Source organism: Thermobia domestica, unplaced genomic scaffold (genome assembly GCF_964235325.1).
Source record: "Thermobia domestica unplaced genomic scaffold, izTheDome1.hap1.1 HAP1_SCAFFOLD_168, whole genome shotgun sequence".
Classification (NCBI taxonomy): domain Eukaryota; kingdom Metazoa; phylum Arthropoda; class Insecta; order Zygentoma; family Lepismatidae; genus Thermobia; species Thermobia domestica.
The window spans coordinates 185,189-201,793 of NW_027655907.1; the positions used below are offsets into that span (position 1 = coordinate 185,189).

The following is a 16,605-nucleotide window of genomic DNA, read 5'->3' on the forward strand; positions in this document are numbered from 1 at the left end:
AATGACGTAAATGAGGTTCAATAAAATTACAGTAAACACTTCAAAATGAAAACGAAAATCTAAGATTACACTGAAAAATAAATTTAACATTGATTATAAGTGTAAAATTCCATATTCTACGCATGAGATTACATACTAAGTTTCAATGACAAATATACACGTGTACAGTATATATAATTAACAACTAAAATTTTCTTATCTATACATTCTACTTTTCTTAAAGGGAAATCAAACTAATTGTGAGTCATACGTATGATAACATGTTTAAGAATTTGGAAAGTGGGAAGGGATTCTAAAAGATTTTTTTTTTTTTAAATTTTAAAACACAATAAAAATATATATTATAACGCCAAAATATCTTCCCACTAGCTAGGAATACGGAACTGCGCCACTAGTTCAAATTGCTTTTGGATAAATGCAATCTCCCTACGTATGTGATACGTTAATTATTTACTAAAAAATCTAAATTCAAACATCTGAATGAAAACAAGAAAAAAATAATGACATTAAACTAATAGCAAGTCAGTGATAAGGTTTGCAACACTCATACACAGCTGACTGAGGTATGAAGTGCTACACGAGCAAAGACAAAAGAGGAAAAGAATTAATCAGCTGTGTATCACCCGTTATTCGTAACATAACACAGGTGTTCGAAAATGCAGCGACTATCTTATCAAAATAAAGAAAGAAAACTGTTATCTTCTCTTGCTGAACAGTTAAAAGCTGAAAGCAAAAATGAGTTTAAAAGAAATGCGTAGTTCTCCTTTTCGTATCCAGGTGTTCTGATCCAAAACTAAAAGCAAAAAGGAAGAAAAATGAATGAATGTTTATTGCCTAGAAATGAGTCGCTAATCCTGGAGAAAAATTTGTATCAAATCAAACAGTCTTGGTTACCTTTTTTTTTTTTCCTATGATTACTATTTCGACTTTGATAATCACGATTTGTTCGTCTATTCTTACATCTTACAGTGATTACTACTACGTACAGAAATACTCTTAATGTTCTCACACAAGTTGCGTTTCCTATCTCGTTTGTGATAACTCAGGCTACGTGGCCGTGATTTACGACTCCTTCTGTTTCTGTTACTACCTTTTCGTGTGCGGTCTTGGTTCTGATTCCCTTTAAATTTCGTATTGTTTACGCTCCGGTCTGCGTATCTTTGCCTATTGCTATAACTGTAATCTCGTTTGCGCCTTTTCTCTCTGTGGTTTGTGGTAGTAATTCTTGTGCGCTTACGACCTCTGTCGTGTACAATCATATGTTCGCAATTGTCACTACTACTACTATTAGCGGCGTCACTAGATTCTGAATAGATAAAATCGTTGCCAGATTTGTTACGAGGTTGGTTTAGACTACCTGTCTCTGGTTGGAGTTCAGATTCCTGCGTTTCCTTTTCATTAAGAATATTAGTCTCTAGCTCAGGTTTCAATTCCAATGTTTTGTTTACACTAGGAATATGAGTCACTAACTGAGGTTCAAATTCCGGTGTTTCGTATCCAGTGGGAACGTCTGACTGTAACTGGGGTTCGCATTCCGGTGTTTTGTTTCCAGCATTTTCCGTTTGCTGACTATTTTCACGAAACACGTCCCGTAAAGCGTCTATTTTTTGACCTAATCCACTCTTTGACTCAACGAGATTCTCTTTCAAGCGAGCACAATTCTCTTTAAACTCAACACAGCTCTCTTTAAAATCAACTTTACTTTCCTTTATGTATCTCTCAATTTTTTCATTATTTTTATCTAGTTTTCGTTCTAACCTATCAAAATTCTCTCTATTTTCAGCACGGTACTCTTTACATTCTATTAAGTATCTCTCAAGTTCCTGTATAATATTTTCCCTTAATTTATCAAAATTTATATCTATCTTAGTAAGAAAATCTACTTCCTGCTCTGCCATCTTGGACAAAAATAAACTAGGCTATCACAAAAACATGATTAAAATCACCTGAAAGAGATTTTTTTTTTTCAGATTACTGGTACTAAGCTGAAAGAGAAATGGTAAATTAAAATATTAATCTTATGAGTATTCGAGCACCAACGGTCTCGATTCGGGTCGGTAGTTCGGGCGTCATTTATTTGTAACCGATTAGAGGTCTGGGTCCATGTTCGGGCAGCTATTTATTTGTAACCGGCAGTAGTTGTTCTGGTCGCTGTCCTTGGCTCGTGGTATTACCAATAAGTATACTCCTGATACTTAACTTACCTGGACAGGACGACGAAGACCTCTCCAAAGAAGATTACAAACTGTTTCCCAAAAAGCTCGTCGGTCTCAATAATGAGATGAGCGTTAGGCGCCGAGAGGTTCGGGTGTCTCGTCTCGAAAACCTCACGGACGATCAGACGGTCATCCAAACCATAACGCACACAAACACCACTCATACATACAACGAAAACACACTGGGTTAAATGACACTATACTTATTTATTAGAACACTATTTTGAAAAAAAAATAACGAAGAGAAATGAATACAACACTGGACACTAATAAATTTTGCCGCTGAAATTACGTTTTGCCCTTTTTGGGAAATATAGCCCTTTATATATATATATGATTATAATTCAGATATCACTATAAATTCTTCGCTCACACCATTAACACGCTTGGGGGATTAGCACTGGGAAAAAGTTGTCTGGATCGTCCCACGATGAATCCAGTTGTTACGCTGAACAGCCCTGCAGCGTAAAGGTGAATCTTCAGTAAACACACAAAAGAAGATCTCTATAATGGAATACAGATATTGGAGGGCGCGTATATAACATTTTAAACGCACAAGGTCTGAGGACCTGGGATTTCACTGATTGGGGCTAGCCGTAAGTAATCGTCCTTCATCGGCTAAATAGCTTGTGCCCCTTAACACAACTTATGTTTGAAGTTCAACGCGAGATGCGTGGTTGCATCTTCCAGACCTGTAGTCAAACTCTTCGAGCGTCCAAGCTCAAGCTACGGGTTGCAATGGTCAACAGAAAAGTGTTGGCAGTTCATTTCAAAAATTACTCAGTTACTCACCTGTATGCACATACAAACAGAATATAGAAAACAATTTCTGTTAATTTTAGTCAACTGCCCATAATGCACTAGACACGGCGATAACACTGGCGTGAGAAAGTACAGATAACGGGCTACGAAACAACACAGTTGGTGCCACTTTGGTTACTGAAACATCTGGTCAGTCCGTATTTCTCCAATCTATTATAATGTTTCCATAAGCGATTAAAGAAAACACTTAATTCAGTTCCCATTAACTATAGAATATATACTATGCATATAATGAGTCAGGGAGAAACACTGAAATGGTTAGTCACTAACTGAAATGTTCTCAGCGAAAGCAACGTTTTAAATATATATATGAAAAAATGATGAAAGACTTCTTTGTCCAATTGTGTGGGAAAGAAGCAATTCCCACCAAAGAAAGAACTTATGTGCGTTGCAGAATAAAGTATAAATCGAAAATAATGATCACAGTCTTTACGAAATATACAGAGTGTCCACAAAAAATCCTTCTATAACCTGGTAGCGGTTATAATATAACTGACTACTACAAGGTAATACACTACCAATCTTGAAAACTGAATACCGATAAAGGGATTTGAACCGTGCAGTATCATAAAATTTCTCTCTCAAATGAACATATCTACTATGAGAGAAAAACAGTGTCAGCTACTCTTCTAAACTCGAAGCTAACTACGATCTCGGAAAGAAATGGCCACTCTTGATTTCATACATAATCGAAGATAAATGTTTCCCGTTTCTCGGAAAGCTAAACTGTACTTACCTGGTTGTTGTCCAGTGATGGGTCTTGCAGACAGAGCATTGCGAATTGAACCTGGCTGTGACGCTGGAGCTCTCGGCGCAGTGCGGAAAGGAGCTTGCATACTTGGGAAGCCTACAACAGAAAGGAAATATTTAAAGCAATGGCAAAGTTCGGAATATTAGTAAAATTTTTATTGTTCAATTTCTTAAAATTATGCACTATCTCAACTCATCTTACCACTTTAACACACTGCTTATAATTATCTTTACTGTACCGGAAGAGGGAAATTACTTAATGTCTAATTTACATATACAGTACAATCCCGTTAAAAAAAAAAAAAAAAAAAAAAACCTCTCGCGCGACATTTATTTCAAAAGAACAATGAGTGCAGTATCTATCTTAGCTGTATTACCTTCCCCGTCTATTTTCAGCACATGTGTTGTACACGTAAACGTCAAGTGACCTGCCAGTTGAAGTTTGTATATAAATGCACAGCCTGTATATAAATTTTATCCCGGCTTAACAAAATTTTCGTTCAATCGAAACACCATCGGTCTCATCACATTCGATTAAACAGGACACTAGCATATTCAGAGTTTAACCCTCGGGACCGATGGTGTTTAACCCTCCCCTACGTGCTTTAGATATGAAAATGTTAAACTACTTAATTATCTAGTAAACAATGTCTAGTGCTAGTGCTTCGACAATATAATGATCACTAACGTGATAGCCCTTCGCGGGCCTGTGGCGCTCCACCGCAATCTGTTAGCAACCAGCTCAGCTACGTCCAGCCTACGAGAAGCATGTAAGGAGACGCATAAATATTTGGCGTCGAGAAACGAGAAGCTGAGATTTGGATTCGTCAAAATCCAGAATACGTTCTCCCGTTATTCACTGGCCCTGTTTTTCACAAAAAGTACGATTTTGCAATATTTTTTGCACGAAGGAGTAGTTTCCAAAGTATGCAGATGTAACTGATACAGATTGGAAACTGCTTTTCAACGCGGTCAAATGTCTATTCCGTTTGGCTAGGTCCTAATGATTAGATTGTTTCTATGCAATATTTACACCAGTTTGTGACTGAAAAAGTTTGACGCACTGCCCCGAGTGATATCTGCAACTACTGAGTTATATATGTATATATAGTCTTACACAATCTTGACTTATAGGCCCCTTGCGCGGCATAAAATTCATTTTACACTTCTAAAATTATTTTGCAATTCTCCATCTGAAAATCCCTGCCCTACTTATTTCCAAATCTGAAAAAGTTTCAGTATTGAACGATTTAATTTAATAAAAATAAGATGCGACGCTAAGTGGAAACACTTTGTATGTAACTCACTGTTACTGTGAGCGAACACAACCACCAAATTGATCTGACAAAACGCTATGGCACTTTAAAGTCAAAAAGGAAAACTACTGTATAAGCTAGATTAATATGCACAGTCAAGAAGCTTTACATAATTAAAATAATCAAAGATGTTTTCTTTCCCAAAACGAAGAAACTTGTAACATTTACAGTAACTTACCAGTAGCGGCAGCTGGCTGAGCTGACGGACGAACTTGAGGCTGAGCCGGCCAGCGCGGAGTCGCTCTGATTTGTGCCATCTGAGCAGGACCATAGAATCTTTGAGGTGTTGGCATTGTTGGCACAAAATAACCTGCCCCTCCAGGTTGGAATATCTGAAAGCCAAAAAATACCACTGCTTAACATTCTGAATATTTCAAGAATTTTGCATATTGTTTAAAATTAAATTTAAAACTCATTTGACCGTGTAAAACAGCTCTCTCTGTCTCTCTCCCCTCAGTCTTAATGACAACCCAGGAAAATCGCACGATACTTTCAATTCTTTTCTAACTACCATTGTTTAGTTTCAAATTTGAAAAATCACTGCTTAACAGTCGGAATATTTTAAGGATCTTTTTATATTGTCCCAAATTATATTTAAAACTCATTTGACCGTATAAACAGCTCTTTCTCATTATTAATGACAGCACAAGAAAATCCTGACACTTCAATTCTTTCCTATCATTGTTTAGCTTCAAATTGAAAGAAAGAAAAAAATCAACAAAACGTATGAAAACACTTTCTCTGGAAATATATCAAATTCTCAAGAACTCGACTCTTAAAATACATAAATCTAACATTAAACACCTGTTTCAGAATTCTCTAAGTTCACAATATGGTTACCATACGCGCTTTCAACGCGAAGACTCCAGTTTGATTCCCGGCGGAAGCTCAAGTGATCCGGAATCCACGTTAAACTGTAGGGTCATGTCTCAAATAGATTCAGAGCTGAAAGTAATTATCTCCAATCCAATCAATAATCAAAGTTTACAAAAATAAAAATAATAAAGTTCAAGAAGCTATATATGGGACCAAGTAAGTATTGAATACGGGCCTGGGTAACCTTGCCACTGCATTAACAATCCATCTCCCGATTAGAACAGAAATATATATATATATATATATATTCGACTAGCTCAATGGACTATATGACCACATGAACACCCATCATTATAGACATACGTAATCCAGTTAAGTTATTCGAACACCGACCCCAAGACTAATCGCATACTTGGATTTGATACCCGAGTCAGTCATTTATTTCAATTTAAAATACTTTTTAGATACTGAAAGTTGGAGTTAAAACGACTGGCTAATCTATTCCTCACTAATGTAATGACTCAGGAAACTGAAAATTTCTGTTTAGTATAATGGGACTAAATCTTAAAGATGCTTGCAGAACTATACTATAATAACGTTACATGTAACGATTTAAGAGGTTCGAAGTGACAACACCAGTAGTATGTGACTAACTAGATCTAGGAATTTTCTTCTTCTAAACAGAACACCAGTTCAACACGTGGACGAAATAGAGGAGGAGAAAAAAAAAAAAAAAATTCGCTATACTGTACTGTCTGAAACCTGTTCTGTGAAAAATCTGTTCTTATATACGCAAATGGACTTCAATAAAACTTAACTTTTATAGCTTATCATGTTTATTTTACGCCAAATGTATTTGCTACGTGTAGTTCCGTAAATATGGATTTTAAGTGGGAGGAGGCCAATAAAATAAAATAAAAAAATAAAATAAAATAAAAAGACTGTACAATCAGTTACTTCATAAAATTCCAGAAAGAAAAAACGAAATTAAGATTTACGTCCCATGATTACGCCGGTTAGGCTAAATGAGATTGTGATGATGAGAAATGGTGGAATGAAGTGAGAGGAAACGGGAGAACCCCGAGAAAACCCACGAGCACGGTGTGTGTCCACCCCAAAGTCCAAACAGTGCGATCTGGGATCGAATCAAGGACCCCAAACACCGGAGGTGTCAAGAAAGAAAGAAAGAAAAAGAAAAAACATCTTACTACTAATTCACAATAATATTTTAAACATATTCATTGGATGACTAAAAATGGGTTAGTTATTTATTTTTAAAGTTGAAGCTAAAGCTAAGAAAACATATGCAATTGTATGTAAAGGAATCTAAGAAATGCTACAAAAATTCACATTGGTGAAAACGCAAAATTTATCCCCTACCTACCCTTTAAACAATCATACAAGCTCGTCAATCAAGCTCTTTATTCTATTCGTTATTGATTAGTCCAGGGTGGGAAATTCTGGGCGCAGCAATTCTCCCCCACTAATAACTTACTAAGACTAGGGTAAATAACTTGACACTTGTGGTAAGTTAGCAAAATTAATGACAGTAATTCACATGTAATCAATGGGTGAACTAGTGGTTAGCGAAGATAAAATTAATAATCATGTATGTTTAAATATGTGAACAATGTCCAAGAGGTTTTCTTTCACACACTTTAGAGAAAAATCTACCGCTTCTTACCAAGCAATAATTAAGTTACGAAAAACTGTTGCCTAAAATACTAGAACTTACCTGTCCCATTTGTTGCATACGCATGTTGGCCATGCGCTGCATATACTGAGAAGCGAGGTGAGCCTTTCGATCCTCCTTGCGCTGAGCTAATGCTACATACAACGGCTTGCTTCCGACAATCCGCCCATTCATCTCAGTCACTGCCTTCGTGGCTTCCTCAGGAGATGAAAAACAAACGAAACCAAAGCCCTTGCTTCGGCCCTCTTCAAGCATCACCTTTGCACTGGTAATAGTGCCAAATGGTGCAAACTCCTTTCGCAGACGCTCATCATCAATTGTGTCGTCCAAATTCTTCACGTATAAGTTGACACCTTGGTAACGGTTCATACGTTCTATTTTCAGTTGTTCAAATTTCCGTTTGAGTTCTTGCTGGCGTTCAGCTTTCTTCTGGGCTCTTCCAACATACAGGATCTGGAGAAAAAAGAAATAAAATGTAACAGTAATTACAAGAAGCAATGAAACCAGTAGCTGATGTCTACTGTAAGCTACGCTAAGTGTGGGATTATTTGCTCTAATCGAAAGAAGACTCATACACAAGATTTTTCAAAATGATTATCGCGATTTCGACTTCTTGAATTAGATGTGGGTGATTGATACAGTTAACGGCAAAGCGTGTAAGTGTACTATAACGGTGCTGTTTTTGTCCGTCATTTGTTTCGATACCTCTACTTTCAGATTCTGCTGCTAGGTAGTTTTACAATCCTACAGTATAGTTGATGCTGTTAGTAAAAAGGTTTTTTGTGTCCTTGAATATTACACAACGACATTTTCGTACGCGTAAGGACGAAGGTGCACTGCGTGACAATTCCATTAGGAGGAGGTATGCACAGTTCAAGGAAAGCAGCTGCATTTGCAAGGACACAAGCAGTGGTAGACCATCGGTGTCTGAAATGTGATTGAGAAAGTTCGTGCACACTACTTATGGAGTTATAAGAAATAAGCTCCTGCAGGACGGAGACTCGAACCAAGACTTCGGGATGCCGTGCCGATGTGTTAACCACTACGCTGCCCATAATAGCCACATACTTCCTCACTCCTAAAGTCTGTGCTCTCTACTCAGGCCACGTGGCTTGTACTACAACCTAGCTGCTGTGCTTGGACAATCCAATGTCCATATATTGAAATATATTAATGAAAGGAGGCATTTTTTTTCTTTCTTTTTAAACGGAAAATCCACGCGAACTTACTAAGTTAGCTCGGTCCCTCCTTTCTCCTGGAGGAAGTAGTTACGAGATTCAATTTTCTTGTCATGTTGACCAAGTGATATTTCCTCAACTGAACGTGAACATGGTACCACAATTGGATGGTGCCCCACATTTCTACAGCGAGGTGAAGCCTATCATATCGTTGGATTGGGTGCGAAAATAGTGACTTCTGTCACCGCCGCAATTTTCTCCCAATCTTTTGAGATCTTATTCTCTGAAGTTACACTAAATGGAGTTTAATATTAAGATATACAATTGACAAACTAAATTTGAGCATAGGCAGTGCTATCAATGCTGTCACACGAGACATGCTAGGCCATGTATGGAAGAAAGGACTTTCAGAAAAGTATTGGCGCAGCAGAGCACATTGAACGTTTGCACTAGTTCACAATCAAACAATGTGTTTTCTGACACTTCACGTAAGTTTATATCCATGTACCTTAATTATACAGTGCTTGTTTGTAACCCTAACGAACATTTGGACAATCCTGTATTAAAATTGCCATTTAAGGCAGAAAATGCTTCCTTCAAAGTATCCACAGAGCAATTTACACTAACCATACAAAATACTCGAAATTATTGGGTATTTGATGGAGATGCCAGCAGCGTGGCTATGTCTCCATCACGATAAGGTTAACGATCGAATATTAGAAGAGTTTAGTTAACTGAAATACAATACAATGTATGAGTGTAGTAAGCGTTGAGTTTGGCTGCTTTTCTTAATACTTCTAGCAATCTAACAATCCCTTTCTATTTTATCCTTCGGAAACTTAACGTATTTAGCATGAATGAAAATTTAAACATACCTTCAACACGTGACAATATTTGATGATCTTTATTATTTGCAAAGACTTCCGTAGGAGTTAGATATATATATTATATTCTGCACAGAACTAAACAGATTACCAACACACGACAGTCTGCAATATAATGCAAAGAGGTTCTTGAAATATTGAACTGCAGGGTTGAAATTTAGCTGGGAGAAGTACATACCACACTAACAGTAAATGAACACAGCCACGGAAATGTTCGTCAATCTTAAGCTTGCCAAAATTGCCATACTTTTAAAGTAAAGGACATGTTTTTGCGCTTGTTTATCATTTCCTACCCCATTTGCAGGTTTCATTACCTATCTTCCCGTCAGGGAAAGAAAAAAAAAAAAAAAAAAATCTGACCAAAGATCGCAAACCAAACATGTAGATATGTGTATACGATGTCGATAGGCATCCTACAAACTACATCCTGTATATTCCGTAGTTAGTAGTCAAGAAACTACTTAAAGCTCATTTTAAAGAAGTGACTATTCTGTGAACGAACTTTTTAAAATTCTTTTCATATCCATAAAATGTGTTAAAAGAGAAATGTGTATGCAAGTTTGGATACAGTATATCACAACAGTACTTTGAACCTGTATTTAAATCTGTAAATTCCTGGTGACGGCAGTTTTAAAAGCTTTCAATAAAAAGCCATGGACCGTATGTTTTGAAAGATAATTAAATGAAATTTGACAGATTGTTAGAAAAAGGATAAAACTATTTTCAATTAAAAAATTAGTACCTTACCGTAATGTAGCGAGACTCAGCATGTTACAAACTTAAGTGATCATTTTCACTGATGTTTTAACAGTCAATCTCGCCCCCTCTTTCGTATTTGTTGTTACATATATTTATTAGTCTCAGTCACTATACTTTTTATGCATTCATCAAACATGAAGTATTGAAATAATTTAATAGGTGTACTATTTTCTAAACGATTATCGAGGAACTATACGAAACAGGTTTATGAGATACGTGACAAGAAGTTGAGCCACACACTTTAAGGAGTCATTATTTTTAATTCTCTCTCTCTTTTTCAATATTCCTCTGGCACTTTTTTTTTCTTTTCTTCTTCAGAAACCTATAAAATTTCCTCTTTTGAACCTGTCACAACAGCGCAATCGTTCTCTATCTCCAAGTTGTCTTGTACGGAGAGAATGGTGCGGCTTAATCTTTAAACACACGCGCTGGAGTAAAATCCACCCAAAGCCATTTGATTTCTCTGCTAGCCAAACACAAACGGTCGTAACGCCCTGTGCTTATAGGTACCTTTCTGGCTGGAACACCTGATTGTATTCACCCAACATTCAGTTTTTATTAAGCGATCATGGTGTATGGATAATAAAACTTTGGATGGGGTGAAATACACTCCGCGCATGTGTTTGTGTAATATAATTTTTTGCCAAGTCTTCAACCTATGTTTTCTAAAACCATGTGTTTAATATATAGTCATATGGGCCAATATTATTCTGGTAAACGTTTGAAAGAAATTTACCGTAAGGGAGAGGACACAAAATGGACAGTGTTGCGCAAGAGGAAGAGGGAATAAGGAACTTCTTTGATTCTGTTGAGAGTGATGAACAACTGATTCATAACGATTCTAGTGACGAATGATTCACATGAAAGTGGACATGCCACAAATACTGAACAAGAGTACTAACTTGTACGGGTACGAGCCGTAGGAACAACAGAAAGGGGAAGGGAGGAAATATTCAAGCCTATTCGCCTTTCCTAAGGATATGACTATCATTTCTTATGCTCTCAAGCCCGAAAGAGTTGTTGTGACATGAACAATGCTTAATGACAACAAAATTGATGTAGACACAGGTGAGGGAAAAAAAAAATCATGTTATGATAACTGCTTATAATTTACATATAGGCGGCATTGGATGTTATTCACAAGCTCTGCGGAACACATACTGTCTCAAGAAAGTGTAAGCGTTGGCCACTTACAATGCTGTTTGGCATGATAAACGTTGCAAGAATAAATGCTCTTGCAATTTTCAAATACTACATCGGAGTGCAAAACTAAGTAGCCAGAAGCTACTGCGTTTGCAACTTTGCAGGGCCCATATTGCAACTAGGCTATATCTGCATTTCCTGCTCCTTCGTCTGAAAGCAGCAGTCAATAGCATCACTACTCTTGAAAATAAACCCAAAATGGAGAAAGAAAAGAGAACTTGTAGACGGTGTTCAATATGCCCGCGTCAAAAAGACACGAAAACTCAATCTTCATGCCGCAATTGCAACAAGCTGATCTGCAGGAAGTACATCCTTCTGTATTGTGAAGAGTGTGCCCCGATTAAAACTTTGCTCTTTCACTTGATGCGTGTGGGAAATGACGGCAAATCTGTAATACGATTAGAAAAATTTCTATTTTCATGTCATATGATATTATTCTATTTATGTTCTACATGATATTAAAGTAACCTTTTTATATTCATGTAGTGGAGGAAGTCCAAGTACATATTGTGTTGAATACTTGTAAGTAATGAATGTTTAATGCTATTTTTCTGAAAATGTTTCAAATGAACATATAAAAAAAATTACGGGATTGTGTAATATATTCATCCTCGTAACACTAGAAACACCAAAACTTTACACACATGGACTAAAATATTTTATAGTAACGTATAAAAAGTAAAACATAAAAACAGAGTAAAAATATTTGGTTTTAGAAATGCTGATGAAATCAAAAATCTACCGAAACAATGATCACATCTCCTAGAAAAGGTCAATTTTACATAAATTTAGTCTTACATCCCAAATACATACAATAAATTTTGTTTAATACAAATATAACAGATGGGGTGCAAAACACCCCGCGCGTGTGTTTAAGTCCTAAAATTTAGCGCGTGTGTATGAGGGTTAAAGATGTATTCCACTCGTGCTGGTAGTGTCCACTTTCTTCTGATACACAAAAACGAAACGAAAATACGGAAAGAACATGTAATATACGATGCAGAAACGCGGAAAACTCAAGGCAAATCGGAATTCCAAGCACTTTCTTCGAGAGAAAAACAGAGGCCTATGTGGAGGTAGATTAAATAATGCCGTGTTTTCATCTCTGATAATCATGTGAGACTTTTACACCTACGTCATAATTCAAGGTTAAATGTCATAGAAAGTATTAGAAGCTATTTAGTTGATTGTGTTTATATTTCTGTGGTGTCAGCGTCACCTATCACGTGATAAAGGCCTGTGTATGTATATGCTGACAAGCGGAGGCAAAGTGTTATTAAAAGGCATCCGATCCGTTTCCCAGACAACTCCGTAGTGTTACAACCCAAAGGCTATGAACAAGCAAATAAATCACTTCTGGCTGGGTGAAGCGGGAAAAAGCCCACCTCCAGACATTAACTTCTTATCTAATACCCAATATCTCCAAACGATCCCGTAATCAATTCCCAATTTCATCATATGTTGAAAGAAACACTTCATGATATAATTAAAAGTCGACACATTAACACGTTATCTCGTGTTTACAGGTGGAAATCGTCCCAATGAAAAGATCTTTTTATACACGACAGGGTGCGAAAACAGGCTATCACTAACCTGAGCGTAAATTTTGAGACTACATGTTATCTACAGAAAACCCTCTCGCAACTAATTACATTGCTAATACGTACAGCAGGGAATGAAGCAGATTTATATCAGAACTGTTAATGAACATTTCCTGGATCTATCTACTATACACATTTGATATAATACAAGAGGTTAACTGAACGACCTGTTTGTCCTATATATCAATTTTCGAGAGTATTTCAATTCACTTACCTTGCCATTAAGTTCCTTAGCATTCATTTCTTCTACAGCTTTCTCAGCTGACTCAGGATCTTCGTACGCAACAAATCCAAACCCTTTGGACTTCCCATCGTCGGCGGTCATAACCTGGAAAAGAGAACCATTACATGCAGAATAAATTGTAACCGTAATTCTAAGGAATGATCATGCGTAAGCGTACTGAAGATTTTATTAGTGTACTAATAATTCCTCAATCATAGATTTTTTTTTAATATCAGGTTTCAGAAAATAAACCAGCCTTCCTACTAGTAAGAAATCTACATCATACCAAGGTACTAAACCACACGTTATAGCCCTACAATATAAGATACTGACTACTTTAGTTCATCTACATATCACAGAGTCTACTGTCGCGATGAATGAATAAACTAGGACTCACTGTAAAAAATGAATAATTCAAGGTCCAAAAACTACTTGATAGAAACGTACTTTGCTTGCGATTTGGTACCGTATAAAGCCGATCACAGGTATTTTTGGTGGTGAATTTTGACGTTTATAGAACGAAATTTTCCAACCTGTACTTACATTTGTACAGTTAAAAAAATCGTGACCCTAAAGCTAAATTTCGTGACTTTCATGACAGTTTTCTGATTTCGTGACTTTCGTGACCGATATACACCCTGTTACATATATTTGCCTCTCATTGTATTATGATTATTATTTCCATAATCGAAATAACTGAACAGAAACGGGATTTTATTCATTTTCACTTAAATTTATTTCGGAATTTGATTTAAATCAACCCACCCCTCTTAAATATGATTCTCAGAATCAATCATAAGAACATGCATCGAAATTTTGGATAATTAAAACGAAATATGATTAAGATAAACAGTCCTATCAGAGATCGAACATGGGCAAATCATATTAAATATTAGGTATTAATTGGCCATTGTACTCATATAATCACTTCGATAGTGATATTGGTTAAGCCAAACATCAATCAAGTAATAAACTTCTACATGTATTATACTTAGATTTAAGTAAATTACATTCCCCAACTATACTATATGCTACTTCGTTTTCAGTTTTCAGAAGTGGACTGTGCATCAATACCACAATATTCTCAGTAATTTTCATAATTATCCTTATATTGATGGTATTGATGCACCAGCACCAAAAAACACGAGCCAAGGTTGGCAGACCGACCAATTATGCACCTGGGATCATGAATCACGGATTTGTCAGAAAGTAAACGAAACATAACTGTGGTACTGCATCAACTGAGATTCGAACCAAGGACACGCACTGGAGTTAGCAACCAGTGCATTACACAAAAGCTTAGGACTACATTCACTAACACCACTACTTATACATAATTATAAACAAATTGAATCAAAAGCAAGGACATGTTTTAACTCAGAATTCCAAGCTACCGGAAGCTTCGACACCACTGGATTTACCGAATCTATTCAGAAGCTGCCAATCCAACAGACAGCAAATATGTTGTTACCGCCACCGCCAGTGAAACTGCGAGCATTCATAGATTCTACAACTATACGCAAAGATTGCTATCAACTCTTAATCAAGTAATGAAAACTAAGAGAAACATAAACGAATCCCGTATATTTAATTCATGCTCTCTCTGGATGTATAGATAGGAATTTTATTCGAACATACACCTCATGATCCGCACCTACGCGCATTTGAAGAACAGTGTAGTGAGTAACTGTTGATTCCTCAACCAAACAATTTCTACTGAGTAACTGATTAGTGCTAAGAGGACTGAGTTGCATTCACTGCAGAACTTGGTACACTCATGTCCAAAATTACTGTCGCATTATCTATAACGTGTCTTCTTGTAAGAATATAATTTGATGAATTTGCAGGGTACTTTGAATTCTAGTAATACGTGTATAATCGGGAAATGTATATTTGTGGTAAATTTCATACGAAAAGAATTATTAATACGCAGATTAGAATGAGTAAAATAAAATGTTGCTAAATGGACAAGAAAGTGTTATTGTCCTTATTCATTACTCCTTTGACATGAAATTTGCCACATATATGTCTTTGCTGATTATACACATACTAACACAATAAATACTGAGCGAATTAAGTCATCAAATTATATTCCTATAACAACATATTTATAGACATGCGACAATAATTTTGGACATGGGTGTATGTCTGCTTGTTTCAAACGAGTTGAGATACCAAATATTTTTCACGTATAACTTGCTGACTCAACTTTCACGATGTAACGTACTTCTTTGTCAAGCAATTCATTTCTGCGAAAAGACTAATATTACCAATACGAGACTATACTCCGCGTCACCCGAATTGGCCTATGGTGTCAGCCAATAAGCTCGCAGTGTGCTTGTTACCAAACCTTCAGTGACGAATCGAATCATTCTTAACTACCCACAAATACGAACAAAATCAATTATAAATGATTACACTTCTTCTTGAAGGTTTAGTAGCAGAGCACTGCGAGCTTATTGGATGATGCTACACGCCAATTCAGGTGACGCGGAGTATATTCACGTGTCTTTATGGCACTAAATATTGTAGTATTCAAGCTACACCATCCCTACAACAATGCCATTAAAGGACGTCGTTAATTAACTTCACGTTGAAAAGAACTGCAGAAACACGAGAATGTGTGTAAAAGGTAGATAGAAAAATGAAATAAAATCTTTGAGATTTACGTCCTACGGTTATGCCGGTTAGGCTAAAGGAGACTGTGATGATGAGATATGAATGAAATGGTGGAATGAAGAAAGTGGGAGGAAAAGGAAAAACCCACGCATACGGTGTTTGTCCACCACAAAGTTCACTTGGCGGGAGCAGGGAAAAGGTAGGTAGATGAGAGTGAGAATACGATTAAGATACAGTACATTCTTTTAAATCTACAATTATGGAGATCTCTCAATTATAATAATGAAGCCTTTAATTCTTGGGAATTATATTCCTAGGCAAATAATTATCCAGAAACAAGAAAGTTTACCTTATGACTGGTGATTCTTCCATATTTCTCGAACATCTCACGTAGCCTCTCATCATCCAGGTCATCGGCAAAGTTCTTAATGTAGACGTTTGTGAAGCGTTTGGCCTTCTCACCCAGTTCTTTCTCGCGTTCCTTACGAGGAATAAATTTACCTACGTAGACCTGTAAGTAAAGAA

The 16,605-nt window shown here is 36.5% G+C and overlaps 1 protein-coding gene across 1 annotated transcript in view; it reads right to left on the reverse strand.

Moving 5' to 3' along the window:
• Window positions 1-16,605, reverse strand: part of LOC145676493 (polyadenylate-binding protein 4-like) — a 48,116-nt gene that overhangs the window by 21,423 nt on the left and 10,088 nt on the right. The window contains exons 4-8 of the mRNA XM_081747296.1: window positions 16,430-16,591; window positions 13,453-13,566; window positions 7,656-8,066; window positions 5,283-5,436; window positions 3,775-3,885 (exon numbers count right to left, since the gene is read on the reverse strand). Of these exons, the coding sequence (XP_081603422.1) occupies window positions 3,775-3,885; window positions 5,283-5,436; window positions 7,656-8,066; window positions 13,453-13,566; window positions 16,430-16,591 (952 nt within the window). The remainder of the gene's footprint in view (window positions 1-3,774; window positions 3,886-5,282; window positions 5,437-7,655; window positions 8,067-13,452; window positions 13,567-16,429; window positions 16,592-16,605) is intronic.